We start from the raw sequence: 22,112 nt of genomic DNA, 5'->3' as shown, positions 1-22,112 counted from the left end.
ATGTAACCTGTTAAATCCACTTCAATCTGTGTAGATGAGACAGGTTAAAGAAGGATTTTTAAGCCTTGACACAATTGAGACATGGATTGTGTATGTGTGCCATTCAGAGGGTAAATGGGCAAGACAAAAGATTTAAGTGCCTTTGAAAGGGGTATGGTAGTAGGTGCCAGGCGCGCCGGTTTGAGTGTGTCAAGAACTGCAACACTGCTGGGTTTTTCACGCTCAACAGTTTCCCGTGTGTATCAAGGATGGTCCACCACCCAAAGAGCATCCAGCCAACGGCAGGCCAGTGGTCAAAAACAGCTCATTGATGAAAGAGGCCAAAGGAGGCTGACAAGAATTATGCAGAGCAACAGACTACAGTTAGTCAAAAAACACTGGACACTGGAGGATTGGAAAAACGTTGCCTGGTCTGATGAATCCCGGTTCCTGCTGTTTCACGCTGATGGGAGGACTAGGGTATGGAGAAAACCACATGAGTACATGCATCCATCATGCCGCGTGTCAACATTGCAGGCTGGTGGTGGGGTGTGTTTTCATGGCACACACTGGGACCCTTGATAAAAGTGGAGCAACGTTTGAATGCCACAGGATATCTGAACATCATTGCCAATCAGGTTCATCCATTCATGGCAGCAGTGTATCCATCTGCTAATGGATTTTTTGAGCAGGATAATGCCCCAAGTCACAAGGCTAGGATTGTCCAGGAATGGTTCCACGAACATGACAGTGAATTCAGCTTACTGCAGTGGCCTGCCCAGTCACCAGAGCTCAATCCATTTGAGCATCTGTGGGATGAGATAGAACGAGCTATTCGGAGTAGAGATCCACTACCAGCCAACTTGACACAACTGTGGGACGCATTGGAGTCAACATGGGCCAGCATCCCTGTGGAACGCTTTCGACACCTTGTAGAGTCCATGCCCCGACGAATTGAGGCTGTTCTGAGGGCAAAAGGTGGTTCTCAATAGTAGGAAGGTGTTTCTAATGTTTTGTACACTCAGTATGTAAGTAGACAGTCTATGTGGTTCAGGTGGTTAGAGCAAAGGACAAGTTGCATCTCCAGCGGAAAAGTAAAGACCCCCAAGGATATTCCAGACCCAGAGATGCAAGTAATATTCCCATTGCACAGGAATATTGTTATTGCACAGTTGCATTATAGCTAGGGTTCTACTTAAATCACGGTAAATTTACGTATTTCACGGGTAAGTTGCGGAATAAAATTAGGATTTCGCGGACCTGTTAAAACATTAACTAAACCTAAGTAGACTGTTTCAGAACACTATAAAACTTAAAAATAGTGGTACTTGCTTCCTTACTAAAACTTGCGTTGTGCATTAGTTAATTTGAACAAGGTTTCTTTTTTTTTTTTCCTCTCTCCGTACTTGTCCATATGCATTGGCCCCTAAAAGAGTTGAATTTCACTGTGACCCCTGAATTTCACGCTTTCCACAAAAGACCCCCAATTACATCTAATATTAAAATGGAATGGCTCAAGCTGCTCTGCAGTCTTATTTCAATTCCTGGAGATGTGAGATATTGGACAGAGCAGTATAGAAGTGTACACAGTAGCAGATACATGAAGAACAAAAACTGAAAAAAGACAAGTTTAGGCTTTGGTTATGAAGTAGTTGTTGAGTTCCAGCTATTTAGGAAAAGTAGTTATCTGTGTTGTCTTCCCATTTATTTGGGGCTTCCAGTGTTCCCTGGCATGCCGTTGTCCTGTATTGCACCCTTTGACCATTGATTGCTTTGTTTTCTTCACGTTTACCCTCATATAGAACTCACCTGTGGTTCTGCATGTCTTAAGTTAAATCTGTACAGGTGTTATGATGATTTTTATTTCAATAACATTTGAAAGCTTACATCATACTGTCCTAGAATTACCATTCATTTTGCCTAAGGTTGAGAAACACGGCTGGAAAGTTAAGCGTTCTATGTACATAGCCCAAGATATTGTGCTGTGTTATGTTATGGGTTATAGGACCGTACCGGTCATATTGCAAACCCTGTTGCTAAGCCAAGCTTCACAATCATAGAAATTCTACAATCACACTTGAATCACGTCTGGATCTATAAGGTCAGTGCTGATGGCACGGTCCTAAAGGTCTAAGGCAGAACTCAATCCTGACCCTCCAGTCCTGGTCTTTATTCCAACCAGGTCTTAAATTAGTTAATTGCCTCAGCCTCAGGTTAAATGAACTACTTCAGAACCTGCATGGAGTGAAGACCTGGACTGGATCTCGAGGCTGGAATCGAGTAGCACTGCTGTTAGATGTGGCACAAGCACTCTTGGTGTGTAATTCCTTTCATCTTCCAGTGCAGTCAGGATCCATTTATCGTTTTTGAAACCCAAACCGTAATTTAACTGCTTGTTCTTTTTTCTTTCTTTTCTTTTCTAAAACAATCTAACTGCCTCCCTTTACTAACTTTCTGAGGACACTTGACAAGCTGCCCAAGGCATTGGCATGGACTTTGCTACTGTTTTGCTTTTAAAATGTTTCATTTAAAAAAAAATTTGTTCCCTTTATTTCTTTACAGCCCAGCAGGCCAGGCTACCCCAGCCCAAGATCGAGCGAAGGATTTTACCCCAGTCCTCAGCATGTGGGGCAGCACAATCACTACCAGGTAACTAACAAGCCTCCTCTTTCACAATCGCCTATTCTGAGCCATCAGGGTGTTGATTGATACTTATTATAGTCTTGAAACTTTCTAGGTCCAAACGTTTGGTTTGTATTAATTGACTTTAACAGAGCAGCACAGTCTGTTCCTCTGTACTTCATGAATTGATCTGCAGTATCGATAGGGAACTGAGGCATTGATGTTAGAGTTGTGCTGTTGAAGGAGGCTGTGTGATCCAGTGGTTAAAGAAACAGGCTTGTAACCAGGAGGTCCCCGGTTCAAATCCCAGCTCAGACACTGACTTACTGTGTGATCCTGAGCAAGTCACTTAACCTCCTTGTGCTCCATCTTTGTTGTAAGTGACTCTGCAGCTGATGCATAGTTCACACACACCCATCTTGGATAAAAGCCTCTGTAAATAATAATAATAATTGTAGAGGCTAATCTGCACTGGAGTCTTGTTTTGTATGATGCACATTGACTATATGAGTAATCATTGCATGCAGAGAAGGCCAGAATTTAATTTGCTGTCAACACTTAATCCTACTGGGACATGAGCTACACAAAATAAAAACATTGAAACATCTTAACCAGGCAGTAAGCCGATTCAATACATTTACCATCAATTTCCAAGCATATGACTATAGAACACAATCACTGTAGAATGAGGGGTACAGTTCTGAGGAGTCTGTGAATTCCTTCTCATTGTAACGGCAGGTTTCTGACACTCTGCTCTCATGACTGTAGAACACAATCACTGTAGAATGTGGGGTACAGTTCTGAGGAGCCTGTGAATTCCTTCTCATTGTAACGGCAGGTTTCTGACGCTCTGCTCTCATGACTGTAGAACACAATCACTGTAGAATGTGGGGTACAGTTCTGAGGAGCCTGTGAATTCCTTCTCACTGTAACGGCAGGTTTCTGACGCTACTCTCATGACTATAGAACACAATCACTGTAGAATGTGGGGTACAGTTCTGAGGAGCCTGTGAATTCCTTCTCACTGTAACGGCAGGTTTCTGACGCTCTGCTCTCATGACTGTAGAACACAATCACTGTAGAATGTGGGGTACAGTTCTGAGGAGCCTGTGAATTCCTTGTCATTGTAACGGCAGGTTTCTGACGCTCTGCTCTCATGACTGTAGAACACAATCACTGTAGAATGTGGGGTACAGTTCTGAGAAGTCTGTGAATTCCTTCTCATTGTAACGGCAGGTTTCTGATGCTCTGCTCTCATGACTGTAGAACACAATCACTGTAGAATGTGGGGTACAGTTCTGAGGAGCCTGTGAATTCCTTCTCATTGTAATGGCAGGTTTCTGGGCACTGTGGCTCTCGTGGGATGTCTCCGATACCTGGAGGTGTCTATCCCCCCCAGGCCTCTGTGCTGGATCCACATGACTCCTGGAACCACCACAGGCCACAGGACATTCCCATGTGGTCTCCCAACATGGAGGCAAGTATATCTATTTACTATCTAGTTGTATGAGACTTCGGTCTTCACTGTCTTTTTAACGTAGACTTGTAGTTTTTTCTTATCCTTTTTAAATCATGCATGGTCTACCAATGGTCAGAGATTATACAGTGGGGTTTAAAATACATAGAGCAGTGGTGAGAGCCCTTGAGTCAAAAGCAGGGTACATGTGGAGAGCAAATTCAGTAGGTGTTAGGAGCTAGACATCTTATTAGTCATTATTAGATTAAGTCATCTGATATGTGGACGTATTTATTTAAGGTTAGGTATAAATTAGTCACACATAATCCAAGTGTTAGTACTTGGTCTATCTATCTGTTGCATTCCCAGAATCGGATGTATAGTTTAGCTTGATCATTTAATCGGATCATTCGGCAGTGTGGGAGTATAGTACAGATTTGTTGTATTGTCAGGTAATTGTTCAATATTTTCCTTTGCTTCTTTGTTTAAGAGGCCCCATGTCATTGTTGTTCATTTTACTGCAGGTGATTTTACAAACAGGAAAAAAAAGTGAACCCAACAGTCTTCATTTTTTTTTGTGTATTTGCAAACCTGATGTAGGCTTGAAATGCATGTTAGGCTTGCCAGTCGGTTATGGTGTTTTTGGAGTTGTGCTGGTGTGTGTGTGTGTTTGAGACCCTGCTCTGAGTGTGTTTGTGTGTGTGGTTGCAGGACTCCTGGTCCCTTGTTCTGAGTGTGTGTGTGTGTGTGTGTGTTTGAGACCCTGCTCTGAGTGTGTGTGTGTGTTTGGTTGCAGGACTCTGGGCCCCCTGTTCTGAGTGTGTGTGTGTGTGTGTGTGTGTGTGTGTGTGTGTGTGCGCGTTTGCTTGCAGCACCCTGCTCCGGGCCCCCTGTTCTGAGTGTGTGTGTGTGTTTGGTTGCCAGGACTCTGGGCCCCCTGTTCTGAGTGTGTGTGTGTGTTTGTTTGAGGACCTGCCGGACTCTGGCCCCCAAGACTCACCACACACCAAACCAACGTTGCAGACTCTGGCCCCCTGTTCCGAGTGTGTGTGTGTTTGGTTGCAGGACTCTGGGCCCCCTGTTCTGAGTGTGTGTGTGTGTGTGTGTGTGTGCACGTTTGCTTGCAGCACCCTGCTCCGGGCCCCCTGTTCTGAGTGTGTGTGTGTGTTTGGTTGCAGGACTCCAGGCCCCCTGTTCTGAGTGTGTGTGTGTGTGTGTGTGTGTTTGCTTGCAGGATTCCACACCAGGCCCCCTGTTCTATGTGTGCGTTTGCTTGCAGCACCCTGCTCCGGGCCCCTTGTTTTGAGTGTGTGTGTGTTTGGTTGCAGGACTCTGGGCCCCTGGATCTGCGGGGGGTGGGGCAGGGGCTTCCCACTCACCTCATGGAGGAGAGGTTGATGATGCAGCAACAGCAGATGGAGGAAGACCAGCGCTGGCTTGAGCAGGAGGAGAGGTTTTTGGTAATATTCATTCTGGTTTCATTAATCCTTGGCATATAACGTGTGTGGGAGGGATAGGCGATCACATGAAATGTCTTGACTCAGAAATGTCTTCATCTAGACAATGTGGGGAAGCTATAAAAAACGCTAACAAGATGCTCGGATACATTGTGAAAAGTGTTGAATTTAAATCAGGGGAAGTAATGTTAAAACTGTACAATGCACTAGTAAGACCTCATCTTGAATATTGTGTGCAGTTCTGGTCACCTCGCTATAAAAAAGATATTGCTGCTCTAGAAAAAGTGCAAAGAAGAGCGACCAGAATTATTAAAAGGCATGTCATATGCAGACAGGCTAAAAGAATTGAACCTGTTCAGTCTTGAACAAAGAAGACTACGTGGCGACCTAATTCAAGCATTCAAAATTCTAAAAGGTATTGACAGTGTCGACCCAAGGGACTTTTTCAGCCTTAAAAAAGAAACAAGGACCAGGGGTCACAAATGGAAATTAGACAAAGGGGCATTCAGAACAGAAAATAGGAGGCACTTTTTTACACAGAGAATTGTGAGGGTCTGGAATCAACTCCCCAGTAATGTTGTTGAAGCTGACACCCTGGGATCCTTCAAGAAGCTGCTTGATGAGATTTTGGGATCAATAAGCTACTAACAACCAAACGAGCAAGATGGGCCGAATGGCCTCCTCTGGTTTGTAAACTTTCTTATGTTCTTATGGTAAAAAGATAGCTGGTCTGCTGACAGGTAGGGTGAAAACAATAAAGGGTTTTCCCAACCTTCTGGCATTGTCTTCTGCTGCTGCTGCTTTTAATACTTTCAGCTCTAAGTAACTTTTACAGAAGCAGTACTCGAGGGTAAGTGTGGAAGGGTGGTGGGCAATTTACTGACACACAGGAGACAAAACTTTATTTGTAACGCCACTCAGGCGAACTGATTTATTTTTACCCGCAGAGGGCGCTGTTGTCCCTGGCCTGAATACTGCTAACAGTAATCAGGACCACATGGTTATCAATACCAGTATACAGTCCAGTGCACATACAAGTGCTCAAAATAATAATGAAAACAAAAGGCATCAAGAAAAAGGGAAAATAAAACACTACTAACAAAACTACAAAATGAAGGTGCTGCACTCTGCAGCGTTTCCCAGACCGTTGCTGACCGCATGGTCTGGGTCTCCGTCCTACGCGCCACCGTTCCCTCAGAGTGCTGTCTTTACCTTCGGGGCCTGCCCACGGTTTCTCTGCTACCCCTGTATTTATTTTTGGGGTCTGCCCACAGTTTCTCTGCTACCCTTATATTTTGTTTTGTTTTGTTTTGTTTTCGTTCTCCGGCCACTCTCGGTCTGGCTCGCTCGCTCGCTCGCTCGTCGTCATCCTATAGGGGCCGACCTGAGGGAACAACAGAGCGCTGTTTTATAGACCCAGCAAACCCCCGAGACCTGCCTCCCAACCATTCAGAGAGAGGGACAGACCACACCCACTCGTCCCACCTATGTCATCGCCATAACTGACAGGCGGCTCTTACAAGGCTGCTGCCCTCTTCCTGCAGAACCACGTATACCAGCCAGTCAGCACAGATCTCCCCTGTTACAATAAGTAATTAAATAAGCGTGCCTTATACAATTTTCACACACAAATGCCGCTACTGAGCCATTTAAAAAAATATTTAAAATTACCCATCCGCACAGCACAAAATTGTGGATTCTGTGAGATATAATTTAGCCAAAAGCATTATAAATGAGGATCCCTATATCGCTCCTGTGGTAACTGTAGGTCCCAGACCTGCTCCCATTCCCGTCGGCACTTTATACAACGAACGAGGTTACCCTTCAGACTTGCTGGGCTCAGCTCTGCTTCGGGTCTGACTGCTCACAGTCCTTCCTGCAGTGTTTCGTTGCTGCTTTGGTCTTTGCTTGCAGTGCCACGACGAAGGCTGTCGGGGCTTTGACTGCAGGCTTCCTCCAGTCTTAGGGCTGTGCTGTGTTAAGCCACAAGCTTTTTATGTAGGCATTCCTGCATATTGCTTCTTCGGTAACTGTAGGTCACTGATCGACCACTGTTTTTAGTGAACAAGGTTAATGTAACGGTAGTGTACTGTACTCTGCACTGTATTGCGTGCACCGTACTTTGTATTGTGAACCGTACCGTACACCACAGTGTACACTGTACCATGGGTACCGTGCTCTGTACACTGTACTGTTTGCACAGTATTGTGTACCGTGCATTGGGCACTGTGCCGTAGCGTTTGCGCCGCACTGTGTCTATCGTGCGTTGCCCACCGTACTGTACTGTATGTATTGTGCATTGTGCACCATATCATACCGGTTGCATTGTTCCATGCATTATGCACCATACTGTGCGTACTTTACCGTTGCACTGTACCATGCTTCGTACACCGTACCGTACTGGTTGCACAGTAACGTGCACCATACCATACGGTGCCCTGTGCACCTTACCGTGCATTGCGCACCACACCTTCTACCGTTCAGGTGTTTTTAAAGCATTCTATACAGTACTGTAATAGTGCTTAGGCACCGTGCAGGTACTTAAATGTAACCAAGGCTAGATAGTACCATCACTGGTCTATCAGTAAATCTGGTTAAAGTAATTTACCACTGTTGATGCATTGCCGTTTGCATAGCAACATTGCTGAGTGCATTGTTCAAAAGTTTCCTTTTGGTACTAGTAATATATGTTATGCTGTTATAACAATTACGGCTGACTGTCGTTTGCATTGCTCAACACTGCTGTTACATCATGCCGGGGTTTCATTCTTGCAATGTATGCAAGACGGGTCTCCCCACGGAGGACAGGCATGGCAGATGCTAAAGAGCCGACCGCAACTATTGTGAGTTTTGTACGTCTTTCTGTAAGCATACATTGGAGAAACGAGTGTAACTCTGTAGAGTGCTCTTCGTCTATTCCACCTGGACAAGACTCCCCTCCATCTGCTGAAAAAGAGAGGATTGTATCCTCTCCTGAGGGCTCTTTGCCTAACCTCACGTAGGAGATCGGCCTCACGGTCTTCCTCATCCTGTCATTTTCCTTCTCCTTCTCCCTCCCCTTCTCCAGTTTCCCCTCCTATGAAGAGGACAAAGAGCCACCGGTCTCATAGATCAGTGAGCTCTGAGCAGCTGGATAAGCTCTGGGATGCGGTCTCCCAACAGGGCAACATGTTGGCCGAGCTACTGCGTGACCGCTCCATCTGATCCCACTGTGCTGTTAGAGCAACAGGGAGCAGTACATGCAGAATGGCAGCAAGATGATCTGCTGTCTTTCACTACTTCCGAGGAGGTGGCCGATCAAGAGTACCCCTCCGAGGAGGTGGCCGATCAAGAGTACCCCTCTCATTGTCAGCAGAGCTTTTGCCGCTGAGTAAGAGGGTCACTGACGTTTTAAATGTCCCATGGCCTGTATACGCGGAAACTCTGTTTCTGAGGATGATCCCACTATTTCTCAGGTGTCTCCTCCAGTACACCCAGATTTTCTTTTTGAGGTGCATTCATCCTGGGTTCACCCTGCTATAGCACCAGCTGCTTCACATTCCTTGGAGACGCTGTACAGCTTACATGAAGCAGAAAAGCTTGGCATTGCTAATTTTCCACCAGTAGATGCCATTATTGCATCACTGGTGCAAGCCCCAAAGCTAGAGCTTTTGAACAAATGTGCTACCTGTCCGTATAAACAATGCAGGATTTCAGAGATTATTCTCAAGAAGGCTTGCTCAACTGGTGTGTTTGCTGCATGGCTGGGCAATTAGTACAGCATCTTGGTGGTTTACCAGAGCTGTTTGTTAAAATCTCAGACCCACACCACAACAGGTCAAGGAACTGCAGCTAGTGAATAAGAACCTGCTCCATATATCAAAATTCAGCAGGCAGGCAGTGGGTAGGAACTTTTTTTTTTTTTTTTTTTTTTTTTTTTTTTTTTTAAGTAGTTGCCAATTGATTTTACTCAGTTTTCTCACAATTTGAAATATCCAATTGTATTTTAGGCTCAGCTCACCATTACCACCCCTGCGCTGACTCAGGAGCGGCAAAGACGAACACACATTGTCTTCCAAAACATGTGCCGTCAGCCGACCGCTTCTTTTCACTCTGCAAACCCGCCATGCAACCAACCCAGAGCTACAGCATTGGAGGACAATGTAGCTCTGGGCAGCTTACAGGCAAGCCCGCAGGCAGCCAGCCAAACTACATGGGTCGCTGGTGCACACTTTTGGTCCTGTGGTAGATGATTTGCTACAGTGCTCTCATCGGGCGTGGCAATCTACGAAGGAACTGGTTTTGTCTGCTTCCCATGCATCCTCCCCCAGTACATAGACCAGCTCCCAGCTGGTGGCCAAGGTTCCAGCAGCCTCAGAGAGTGGCTTAGCCGGCTCCTGCTAAAGCCAGAGGAGGTTTTGTACTGGGGTTCCTCATGGTAACTCGCAGGTGGCCTTTGGCTTAGCCCTGTGGCATTCCAGTTGGTCTGCAATATTGCCTTACGACAGCTTTGGTATTTCTACCCATGAGGTAATGGTTACATTTCGTGCATGATAGGGAATGTTAGGTTATTATCATAACCCTGGTTCCCTGAAATAGAAACGAAACCATTAACATTCTAGGTCACTACGTCTATGATTGCAGCAGCCTTGAAGGAAAAATGATGACGATACTTGTGTCAGTGGTCGTTTATGCCTTTATGTCCAGCTTTGATGTATCCGTTCAGGTTAGACGGTGTTAAAGGATAAATACCCATGAGGTAATTGTTATATTTCTATTGCAGGGAACCAGGGTTATGATAATAACCTAACGTACCAAAAACTCCCCTGGGCTCGCTTTGTCCTCTCTATTAATAATATGTATGTGGGAAATTGAAAAAAAAAAATCATTCAGCTGTCTGATACTAACTGCAGTGTATTAAAAGTTGTAGGCTTGTTGAACATCAAAAAAAAAAAGTTATTGTATATACTGTCAGCAGCTACAGAATATTGCAGATGCGTTGTTTTTTGTGTGACAGCCTGTTGTGTCTGTTGCTCATTTTGAGTTTCCTGTGCATTCTCAAAAGGTGGTTCAGAGACCATTAAAATATGATGGCTCTGTGACGGTATAGGCAATTCACAGACCAATCAGTGCAGGTTCTGAGCTGTCATAACTCGTCTGTGTGAAAGGGGTGTGGAGTTAAGCCTGCAGTGTTCGAGAGACCTGTGTCAAACGCTGGCTCACAAGTTCTATTGTTTTTTCATGTCTGTTTTTTTCTTCCTGATTGTGTTACACTGTGTAGATAATCACAACTGCATAATATTCCCTTTGCTGTAGTCCAGAAAGGTCCTGTTTCATGAAAAAACTTATAAAGCTGTGCTGTGTACATTTCATTCTTTTATATCTAAGACAGGAGGAAGGTGTTCGGGTCTGCATAATCCATTTCTCTTTTGGGGTTGGCACACAGCTACGAAGTCATTGGTGCCCCAACAAGAAGTTTGATAATATGATCGTGCCAAGCTGCTTCATAAATGGTTGCTCTCGAGATTTACTTAGCTCCAACTTTGAAGGGCTCGAAGCTGTCAATTTTCTGTCCCATAATGTAAGGGCAGTAATCAGGCATACCTGTTCAGATTTGAAATCCACTGCTGCTTTCTCTTAAACCATGTCAGATGCCGACTTCAAAACCTACATGTATTTAAAGGTGGTGTCTAGGGGATATGAACTGTTCCTGTGCCACGTTTTGTTAACCTCTGGGCTGTATCAATGATACAGTCCGTGTGCTTTCAGACTGTGTATTTACTGTTGGTGCACAGCTATCATATTTTCTCAATAAAATTCACTTACAAATGGCGTCCAGTAAACACTAACTGTTTTGCTTCGAGATATTTTTCACATATTCATTCTACTTTACAATACATTCAATCTGGTCTGATATTCCCCTTACATTAGGCTAAGTTTTAATAAACTTAATGTGTACTAGGTGAGAGAGAGAGAGAGAGAGAGAGAGAGAGATTGTGGGTGGGTGAATTACTTGGCTCTGTGTCTGTATGGATAAGGCAGCCAAGTACATATAACCCTTCCTCATCGTGTCGATGGAATTCCTTGCTGCTCGCTCTGCACCAAAACACAGCTGCGCTCCCACAGCACAACGATAAAGAGGATGCAGGTCTTCAAGTCCTGCTTTGGAAAACCGGTACAAGAGGGGGAAGGAGCACTCTGATAAAGTGTATCGGTTGCATAGCTGCTTGTTCTGTGTTAGCTGTTGCTTTGACATTGTGTTTAATTGGAAAACGGTCCTTCCCATAATATGTTTGGAGTTATTTATAATGCTGAAATTTGTTTCTTTTCTTAGTCTTTTTTTCTCTTTTCGTCAGAAGCCAGACCCCAGAAATTCCAGGGGCAGCATTGACCGGGAGGATGGAGGTCTCCAGGGACCGGTAAGTTTCTGATGTTGTTTGTTTTTCCAGCTGGAATTACTCTTCCAGTCCCTCTGAACACGCAGCTAAACGTTTCCACCAGCTGATGCTGCCAACGATCTGGGCAAGTCACTTCTGTTTGCAGCTTTTAACTCAGCACAGCTTCCGTTATTGCTTACTCTTTGTTTTTTTCCTTTAAGAAAACAAAAATACTGCAACATGGGCAGCATGTTTTCAAATTGAAGTTGTTTACAGGTTCAAAAGAATTGTCACAACTTTGAATGATACATTCCTTCCTGGGCTGTTACTGTCATTTAAACAGTTTAGTTAGGTCAGAAAAAAAAAAAACATTGGAAGTTGTGTGCCAATGAAAATCAGTTGTTCGCTGCTGTCAAAGCTTTTCCAGTGGTGTCTGAATGATTTTTAAAAATATTTATTCCAGGCAGCAATGAATGATGGTCTCAAAGCATGTATATCTGGCTGTCCTGAACGTGCAGGCATGCTCCAACACTCCCTGTTTACTCAGCGCCCTCAGGGTGCAGTGAGCAGCATCACTGCTCTCAAACAAACAGTCCTATCCCGCAAGCCTGTCTCTGTATGGAACATTCATTAAGAGTATTTGTTTTCCAAATGCAACCTTGTGTTGAGCATTAATACAAGTATGGTTGTATCAGTGAATCCTTCTGTGTCCTATCGATATATTTATGAATGAGTTTGGAAAATGGGTGTCTGTACTGGTAAATTATCCGTGTGAGGCGGCTGTACTGCTAAATGGAGTGTTCTAGTGGTTAAAGAAAAGGACTTGTAACCAGCTGATGCATAGTTCAGACAGCATAGTCTCTGTAACCTGCCTTGGATAAAGGTCCACAAACTGTCTAATAATAATAATAATAATAATAATAATAATAATAATAATTTCTGTGGACAAGGCAGTTCAGCCCTTACAAAAAAAGAAATGTTAGAAGTGATGCTGGTAATTGTCGCTGTTCCGTTTATTTTGTAGCATCAAAAACATTATAGCACTGGGCTCAGAGCCATTATCTGTGGAGGTAGAATTTGGATTTGGATGCCAGAGTGTTTCACAAGTGAACTTGTTTTATGTTCCTGAGTAGTCTCCAAGCTTTAGTGCAGTTAGTGATAACCCCTTTTCCATTGTTAACTCTTTTAACTTGTTAATAGGGTTTCATGCCGTAAGTAACACGTTGAATCAATTCTGAATGTTACCCTCTGTGTACATGTTTGTTGCACACACTACAGATCAGATAGCTATAGAGTAACCCATTGGGGTATTAGGCAGTGCTGCTATTATTATCTTATTATTTCATGTGCTTGGAAATTACTTATCTAAGTAGAAGAGTATTTGCACTGTTCAATACCCCATCACAAAGACATGAAGATATGGAAGTAATTGAACTTCAGCTCCGTAAACATTCAATCCAATTATGGGATTAGTCTCAACTCATAACAATATTTTATTATTATTATTTTTTTTTTTTTTTTTGCAGATTTGCAACCAGCACATATACCAACCTGTAGGCAAACCAGGTAACCCTTTAAACTTTGAACTTTAAACTTTGGAAAAGGATCAGCAGAAAAAACACAATTTTGCACCACGCAGTATATTACTCTGCTGCCTGTTTGTAACGCTTCTGTCTCATCTGGAAACAGCATACATTTACAGATCAGTTCAAAACTGCTGCATGCTGGGTATGTCCTGGTGTAGCACTTTGATAGATATGATAAAGTGAAAGCTGCACGCTGGGTATGTCCTGGTGTAGCACTTTGATAGATATTATAAAGTGAAAGCTGCACGCTGGGTATGTCCTGGTGTAGCACTTTGATAGATATTATAAAGTGAAAGCTGCACGCTGGGTATGTCCTGGTGTAGCACTTTGATAGATATTATAAAGTGAAAGCTGCACGCTGGGTATGTCCTGGTGTAGCACTTTGATAGATATTATAAAGTGAAAGCTGCACGCTGGGTATGTCCTGGTGTAGGCACTGTGATAGATATTATAAAGTGAAAGCTGCACGCTGGGTATGTCCTGGTGTAGCACTTTGATAGATATTATAAAGTGAAAGCTGCACGCTGGGTATGTCCTGGTGTAGCACTGTGATAGATATTATAAAGTGAAAGCTGCACGCTGGGTATGTCCTGGTGTAGCACTTTGATATATATTATAAAGTGAAAGCTGCACGCTGGGTATGTCCTGGTGTAGCACTGTGATAGATATTATAAAGTGTGTTGATTGATTGAGGAAGCTACTGTAGTAAATACAATATAAATGGTTAATCTTGCAGAACATGTTGCTCCACCCAAGAAGCCCCCTCGACCCGGAGCTCCCAGCCATTTGGGAAGCCTTGCCAGCCTGAGCCCAGTGGACAGCTACAATGAAGGAGTGAAGGTATGTCTTCAGCAGCGTACACACTAAGGCTGCCTGGGAGGGCAAGAGCAGCACACTGCTATCATGTTCTGTACTCTGTCAGTCTGTTAGTGCATGGCAGGGCTCAGCAAGCCGCTGTCATGTTCTGTGCTTTGTCAGTCTGTTAGTGCATGGCAGGGCTCAACAAGCCGCTGTCATGTTCTGTGCTCTGTCAGTCTGTTAGTGCATGGCAGGGCTCAGCAAGCCGCTGTCATGTTCTGTGCTCTGTCAGTCTGTTAGTGCATGGCAGACTCAGCAAGCTGCTGTCATGTTCTGTGCTCTGTCAGTCTGTTAGTGCATGGCAGGGCTCAGCAAGCTGCTGTCATGTTCTGTGCTCTGTCAGTCTGTTAGTGCATGGCAGACTCAGCAAGCTGCTGTCATGTTCTGTGCTCTGTCAGTCTGTTAGTGCATGGCAGGGCTCAGCAAGCCGCTGTCATGTTCTGTGCTCTGTCAGTCTGTTAGTGCATGGCAGGGCTCAGCAAGCCGCTGTCATGTTCTGTGCTCTGTCAGTCTGTTAGTGCATGGCAGGGCTCAACAAGCCGCTGTCATGTTCTGTGCTCTGTCAGTCTGTTAGTGCATGGCAGGGCTCAGCAAGCCGCTGTCATGTTCTGTGCTCTGTCAGTCTGTTAGTGCATGGCAGGGCTCAGCAAGCCGCTGTCATGTTCTGCGCTTTGTCAGTCTGTTAGTACATGGCAGGGCTGTCTGCTCATGCTCAAGCCTGATCCGGTGGTTCAGAAGAAGTGCAAATGATGTACTGTGTGTATCTTTTGTTTTAAAAAATATGCACTGCCCTACATTAAACTAGTAAGCCATTTTGCATGATGATGTGAGGTGCTCTGGGTTCTGTGCACTACAGTGCTCCCCCTTTATAGTGCTGTAGTCGGGAGCCATAGAGAATGTGCTGTTTGTGTTCCGCTTTACAATGAAAATACTAGTGTTAATGTAATGGCATTATGGGGCAAATGGGAGCCAAGACCATACTGCCTTATAACCGGTTCCACAGTATAACGGGCCGTCTTATAAAGGGGTAGCACTGTACCCTTCTCTTTTTATAATTGGTACGCAAAGCTGCTATGTGGTTAGACTAGGGCAAAGGTAAAGATAAATTTCTTTTTGTCAGGTCAAAATTAGCTGTTGTCAGCATGACCAGGAGTCCAAAACTTCAACTGGATAGCAGTGTGTGAAACTGCATTTGCTGAGAAGCACTGTGATCTCAGTCAGTCGCCCATTTTGCAACAGGCCTCCTTCAGCAGAACATGCTACCTACAATAACCCCTCACAGCCTGATGATCCAGGAACTACAGCAGTCTTCCCTGCCTGCCTGCGTGCCAAGCATCAGAAACCCAGGCAGGCTTACACAATCCCCCTGTCCACTCCCTCGTGTTACACAATCCCCCTCTCCACTCCCTCGTCTTCTCACTGGCTTCACAATCCCCCTCTCCACTCCCTCGTGTTACACAATCCCCTCCACTCCCTTGTGTTCTTACTGGCTTCACAGCGTGATACACAATCCCCCTCTCCACTCCCTTGTGTTTTCACTGGCTTCACAGCGTGATACACAGTCCCCCTCTCCACTCCCTCGTGTTCTCACTGGCTTCACAGCGTGATACACAGTCCCTCGCTCCACTCCCTTGTGTTTTCACTGGCTTCACAGCGTGATACACAGTCCCCCTCTCCACTCCCTCGTGTTCTCACTGGCTTCACAGCGTGATACACAGTCCCTCTCTCCACTCCCTTGTGTTTTCACTGGCTTCACAGCGTGATACACAGTCCCCCTCTCCACTCCCTCATGTTCTCACTCCCCCTCTCCACTCCCTCGTGATACACAGTCCCCCTCTCCACTCCCTCGTGATACACAATCCCCCTGTCCACTCCCTCGTGTTCACATAGTGTTACACAATCCCCCTCTCCAGTCCCTCGTGTTCTCAGTGGCTTCACAATCCCCCTCTCCACTCCCTCGTGTTACACAATCCCCTCCACTCCCTCGTGTTCTTACTGGCTTCACAGCGTGATACACAATCCCCCTCTCCACTCCCTCGTGATACAAAATCCCCCTCTCCACTCCCTTGTGTTACACAATCCCTCTCTCCACTCCCTTGTGATACACAATCCCCCTCTCCAGTCCCTCGTGTTACACAGTCCCCCTCTCCAATCCCTCGTGTTCTCACTGTCTTCACAGCGTGATACACAATCCCCCTCTCCACTCCCTCGTGTTCTCACTGGCTTCACAGCGTGATACACAGTCCCCCTCTCTACGCCCTCGTGTTCTCACTGGCTTCACAATCCCCCTCTCCACTCCCTCGTGTTACACAATCCCCTCCACTCCCTCGTGTTCTTACTGGCTTCACAGCGTGATACAGAAATCCCCCTCTCCACTCCCTTGTGTTTTCACTGGCTTCACAGCGTGATACACAGTCCCCCTCTCCACTCCCTTGTGTTCTCACTGGCTTCACAGCGTGATACACAGTCCCCCTCTCCACTCCCTCGTGTTACACAATCCCTCTCTCCACTCCCTCGTGTTACACAATCCCTCTCTCCACTCCCCCGTGATACACAATCCCCCTCTCCACTCCCTCGTGTTACATAGTCCCCCTCTGCACTCCCTCGTGTTCACATAGTGTTACACAATCCCCCTGTCCACTCCCTCGTGTTCTCAGCGTGTTACACAATCCCCTTCTCCACTCCCTTGTGTTCTCACTGGCTTCACAGCGTGATACACAGTCCCCCTCTCCACTCCCTTGTGTTCTCACTGGCTTCACAGCGTGATGCACAACCCCCCTCTCCACTCCCTCGTGATACACAGTCCCTCTCTCCACTCCCTCGTGTTCACAGTGTTACACAATCCCCCTGTCCACTCACTCATGTTCTCAGTGTCTTACACAATTCCCCTCTCCACTCCCTCATGATACACAATCCCCCTCTCCACTCCCTCGTGTTCACATAGTGTTACTCCCCCTGTCCACTCCCTCATGTTCTCAGCGTGTTACACAATCCCCCTCTCCACTCCCTCGTGTTCTCACTGGCTTCACAGTGTGATACACAGTCTCCCTCTCCACAGTCTCACTGTGTGGCTTGTAGCAACTCAAAAAAAAAAAAAAAGAAACTGCAGTGCCATTCCGCATCTACCTGGATTATCTGAACTCAGATAACAGGTGGTCCTGCTGTACGTTGTGCTGGCCAGACAAACAGCAGCCTGTATTTGTGTTATAGCTGCACAAACCACTGTGTTGGGTAGCGCCCTTCTAGTGTGGGAATGGCAGCGCGGCATGTGCGTGGGATGGATTCTTCGTCAACATTGCACTGTAATGGGGCTCCATGTGGCGTGCAGGATGTGCCCTGTAGCACGGAGGTCGCCAGTTCGAGTCCAGGCTATTCCACTGTCGATCGTGGACGGGAGTTCCCAGGGGGCGTTGCACAATTTTCCGAGCATCGTGTCGGCCAGCGTGTCCTCAGCTCACCGCGCACCAGTGATCCCTGTAGACTAGCCGGGCGTGCAGGCTTGACTGTAAGCTGCCCAGACCTGAGTTGTCCTCCGACGCTGTAGCTCTGAGTTGGCTGCATGGTGAATCCGCAGTGTGTAAAGAAGTGGTCGGCTGACGGCACACACTTCGGAGGGCAGCGTGTGTTCGTCTTCACCACTCCCGAGTCAGCGCAGAGGTGGTAGCGGTGAGCTTAGCCTACAATACAATTGGTTATTTAAAATTAGAAGAAAAGCAGGGTAAAAAATAAAAATAAAACCAACATTGCCCTGTAGCTTCATGTGTGCCAGTTTGTTTTTGTTTTCCTTTAGTTTATTTGTTTTGCTTACTGCATTATTAATATTTTATTCCTTTTTTCCCCCCTGTCTGCCATATTTTTTTTCACCTTCCCTATTGTAGCCTTGGAGGGTAAGAATACGATGTGTGTGTGTGTGTGTATGTCTGTGCGTGCGTGCGTGTCTGTATGTGTAACTAATCGAGTGTTATATGTCTTAATGGCTCCCATCAATCACTTTAATTCCCATCTGTAGTTCCTGTGATTTACTTAATCGTCTCTGCAATAAGACACATGGGTGATGAGTTGCAGCATGGCCTTCGTTACTGAAGTGATTTGCTGTCCTTTCTTTCAATCAGTCAGTGTGTGCATTGTGTCCCCGAGGCCATGTCTCCACAATGTCTAGCAGAGATGAGCACATTTTTGCCTGATCATCACCTTTGCTGCTGACAGTCCTGAAGTCTTTGAGTGATCTTTGCAGATAAGGCATAGCTCATAGATAGCTATATGTTCACTTCTCCACTCCATTGTGGATACAAGACCTCTGGAACTAAATTCCTACAACCTTCAATACCACTTTGTTCATAACACAGTTTCTATTGATCTGTGTTCAGTAGAGTAGTGCAATATTAATACCAGTAAAGTATCTAACTGGGTGTAAATGCTACCTGTATTCCTTCATTACTAGGGCTGTATTTTTTCACGGTAAAAAGTGGCTTATTTCAAGAGATTTCACTATTTAAACATGTATTAAAACAGAACAATAGCACGGTCATGTACAGAATGGATCATTCTCTCTACAGTTAGTATACAACAAATGTTCCTGAATATTTAAATACTTACCTGAAAAACAGTAAATGCTAAATTGTAGAATATTTGGGTTTTATTTTGTCCATCTTAAAGACATTCTATTTTCACCTTCAATGAATTATCAAACAAAATAAAAACAAATAAATGAAAAAATAAAAACAGACACGTTAAATGTCCCCTTCTTGTACTGGACAGAGCGATCTTTAGCAGAAATATTTCTGATCTTTGATGCAGCAGCTGGTGTCTTTTCATTGAAGACACTGAAATCATGCAGCTCTATGCAGTGCTTTGAATCATTTACTTGAAGCAAACGAAACTGGCTGCCAGGTTCCCCCATGCAGTGAACAGGTAGTGCGTCAAAAAGACAAACGTTTGCTGGATTTACTTTTAAGTGCTAAAAATATATATATTTACAAGATTCTTTCAGAAATGGGAATTTTCAACTGTATATTACACAACAAAGGGTATATTTCACAGAAATTCTGATAACCGTGAAAAAAAAAATACAGCCTTGTTGATTATGAACTGATGTGTGATAATGAAACCTAATAATTCAAGCTAAGGATCATGCTTTTCTTGCAGACTACAGTAAAGTTCTAGGTCGAATGTTCAGTGTGATGACCGCTGGATTCAGGGTTTGCTGTATTTAAATTACCATGACACCTTAAAAAAATGAAAAGAAATGAATGTATAAAAGCTGGCCTCGTACTTCCTGTGCACCCAATCTGATCTGTGCTGCAGAATAAAACTGAACACTTGTTTAAATAGTGCCCCCTGCTGTCTGAACAGTAGTAGTGCAATAATAATAATAACATTTGTCACTGGTGTGTGTTCAGATTCAGCCCCAGGAAATCAGCCCTCCCCCTACTGCTAACCTGGACCGCTCCCATGACAAGGTGTATGAGAACGTGACCGGGCTGGTGAAAGCTGTGATCGAGATGTCCAGTAAAATCCAGCCTGCTCCCCCAGAGGAGTATGTGCCCATGGTGAAGGTGAGAGAACAGGCCCTTGTACTGAAATATTCACAGTGCAAATACCTGAAGGGGTTACAGGCAGACAAACTCAAGTGCTCCCGCTGCTGTGCTGTTTGTCCTGACAGTGCATTTTCTGAGCTACACAAACCACTTTCTTAACCTTCACAGTTGCTGTAGTTCATTGAACAGCACTCTGCATGTAGTTTGAGTTAGTCTCTGTGTTAAATGCCCCCAGGTTTAATGAAGCATCTGGTTTGTTTCAGGAGGTTGGACTGGCGCTACGGACGCTGCTGGCGACAGTGGATGAAACCATTCCTGTACTTCCAGCCAGCAGACACAGAGAGGTGCTTCTTAATAGGGACTGGTATTCGACTTGGCACCAAAGCCATTGTATTATTAGTATTAGTGTTATTGACACAGATGAACTAGAGCAACGTGTCATCCATAATGCACCAAACCGCTTTCCATTTCCAACATCAGTAGGATATTGTTCAGTGTTTCATTGTTGCAAAACTTGGGATTGCCATTTTACACTCTGTGAATGGGATCCTATTGTAACAGAAATCCTGTTTCCTGAAGTTGAAAACACGCCAGTGTTTATTAACTGGTTGATTTAACCAATGCTTGTTCACATGCATGTGGCAGTATATCTGATGCAGTGACCAGTGAGAAACCGTGTGTGATTCGTTATCCCATGCTAAACCCTCTTCCAATGCTCCCTGCCCTTCAGATTGAGATGGCCCAGAAGCTCCTGAACTCGGACCTGGCTGAGCTGATCAGCAAGATGAAGCTGGCCCAGCAGTATGTGATGACCAGCCTGCAGCAGGAGTACAAGAAGCAGATGCTGACCGCAGCCCACGCGCTGGCCGTCGACGCCAAGAACCTGCTGGACGTCATCGACCAGGCCCGGCTGAAGATGATTGGCCAAGCCCGGCTGCACTAGCCTAGTGTGAGTGAGTGTGTGTGTGTGTATATATATATATATATATATATATATATATATATATATAATGTGTGTGTGTGTTTCTCTCTCTCGCTCTCTCTCTCTATATATATATGGGGGGGGTGAGAAGGGATCTGTGGATGATGGTTGGCTGCTGAGATACACCTGGCAGGGGGAAGGATGAGACAGGTGTTTCTAAGTGACAGCTTTTTTCCGGTGCTGAACTGTGAGATGGGATTGAAGCCTGCCTGATCCCACTCCTCCCATCCAGGAAGTTTCAGGTCTGTCGGATTGCTATCGAGTTTCCAGGACCTTTCAAAATCATTAACAGACGCTTTTGTTTTTGGCTGAATCTACTGTGTGTGGTGATTGGTACATTTTGTGTGACTTGTTCCTACCCCCAAGGCATTCACATCTGGAGAAGGCTACTGGAGCCAACGACAGAACTGTTATTGGGATGTTGGCATTTTGAGAAACCTCAAGGTTGAGAATTCCAGTTCCATAAACACAAATAACAAAGAGACTTCTTGTTTTATTCTGTCGATGGTAACACTCTGTCACAACATACGAATCCAGACTCAAACAGAGAATCCTAAATCTGTATGTTAGAAAGATGGACTTGTTTTATCCCCCCTGGTCTTCAGACGCAATGGATGAAATAAACTATCAGAGTGGAAAAGCCAGAACTGTCCTTTGTCTTTTTGACATGGAATCATATTTTGGAAGCAGCTGTTTTTCTTTTTAAGGACAAGCCGGTGAATGGAGTGCTCTTTGTTAAACAAAACTTCCGTACCATTGGAGGTGTCCCCTATTCTATATATATATATATATACACATACATATATAAAACAATTTAAAAAGACTAAAGCCGTGTTGGATATTTTAAATACTAGTTACTAACCCATTCCCTCTCCTTGTTCTCTTTCTTGCCCAGGAGGTTTTAAAGAACAGAGATACCCAACCTCCCCCTCTCCTTTTTCTTTTAATATTCTCCTTGTCTGTTCATTAAAAGCCCTACCATTTTTGGGTATAACTTATTCTCAGGAAGAATAGAATGACCTGTACAGTTCCTTGGCCTATTAAAAAGGTGTTATCAGTACTCTGCCTCCTGGAGGTTTGTCTTCCTCTCATTTATTTAGTTATTTGAAAGTTGTGACCCTTTGCACCCTTTCATCCACACTCTATTTTTTGTAATTATATTTGTTGTTTCCCTATCAAGTATGAAATGTATCCGTTACGTAACAGGTTAACTTTGTTTAAATGAAAATTGAGACTTGCCAAAGCTGTCACGCAGCGACCGGCAACGTCATCACGCCAG

At 44.8% G+C, this 22,112-nt stretch overlaps 1 protein-coding gene across 16 annotated transcripts in view; it reads left to right on the top strand.

Annotated features, from left to right (window-relative positions):
* Nucleotides 1-21,893, top strand: part of LOC121313706 (focal adhesion kinase 1-like) — a 186,153-nt gene extending 164,260 nt beyond the window's left edge. For 9 of the 16 annotated variants that reach the window (XM_041246515.1, XM_041246512.1, XM_041246513.1 and 6 more), the window contains 10 exons: nt 2,542-2,628; nt 3,938-4,078; nt 5,386-5,517; nt 11,850-11,912; nt 13,397-13,436; nt 14,193-14,296; nt 18,193-18,201; nt 19,714-19,869; nt 20,115-20,195; nt 20,582-21,893. In XM_041246515.1, the coding sequence (XP_041102449.1) occupies nt 2,542-2,628; nt 3,938-4,078; nt 5,386-5,517; nt 11,850-11,912; nt 13,397-13,436; nt 14,193-14,296; nt 18,193-18,201; nt 19,714-19,869; nt 20,115-20,195; nt 20,582-20,794 (1,026 nt within the window). In that variant the 3' untranslated portion in view covers nt 20,795-21,893. Of the gene's footprint in view, nt 1-2,541; nt 2,629-3,937; nt 4,079-5,385; nt 5,518-11,849; nt 11,913-13,396; nt 13,437-14,192; nt 14,297-18,192; nt 18,202-19,713; nt 19,870-20,114; nt 20,196-20,581 lie in introns of those variants that run through there. The other 7 variants (XM_041246516.1, XM_041246514.1, XM_041246511.1 and 4 more) reach the window with 5 other exon arrangements.
* Nucleotides 21,894-22,112: the final 219 nt, after the last annotated feature.

This window comes from Polyodon spathula, chromosome 3, assembly GCF_017654505.1.
Source record: "Polyodon spathula isolate WHYD16114869_AA chromosome 3, ASM1765450v1, whole genome shotgun sequence".
Classification (NCBI taxonomy): Eukaryota; Metazoa; Chordata; class Actinopteri; order Acipenseriformes; family Polyodontidae; genus Polyodon; species Polyodon spathula.
The sequence above is the reverse complement of the archived record's forward strand: the minus strand, read 5'-3'. Positions and strand labels throughout refer to the sequence as shown.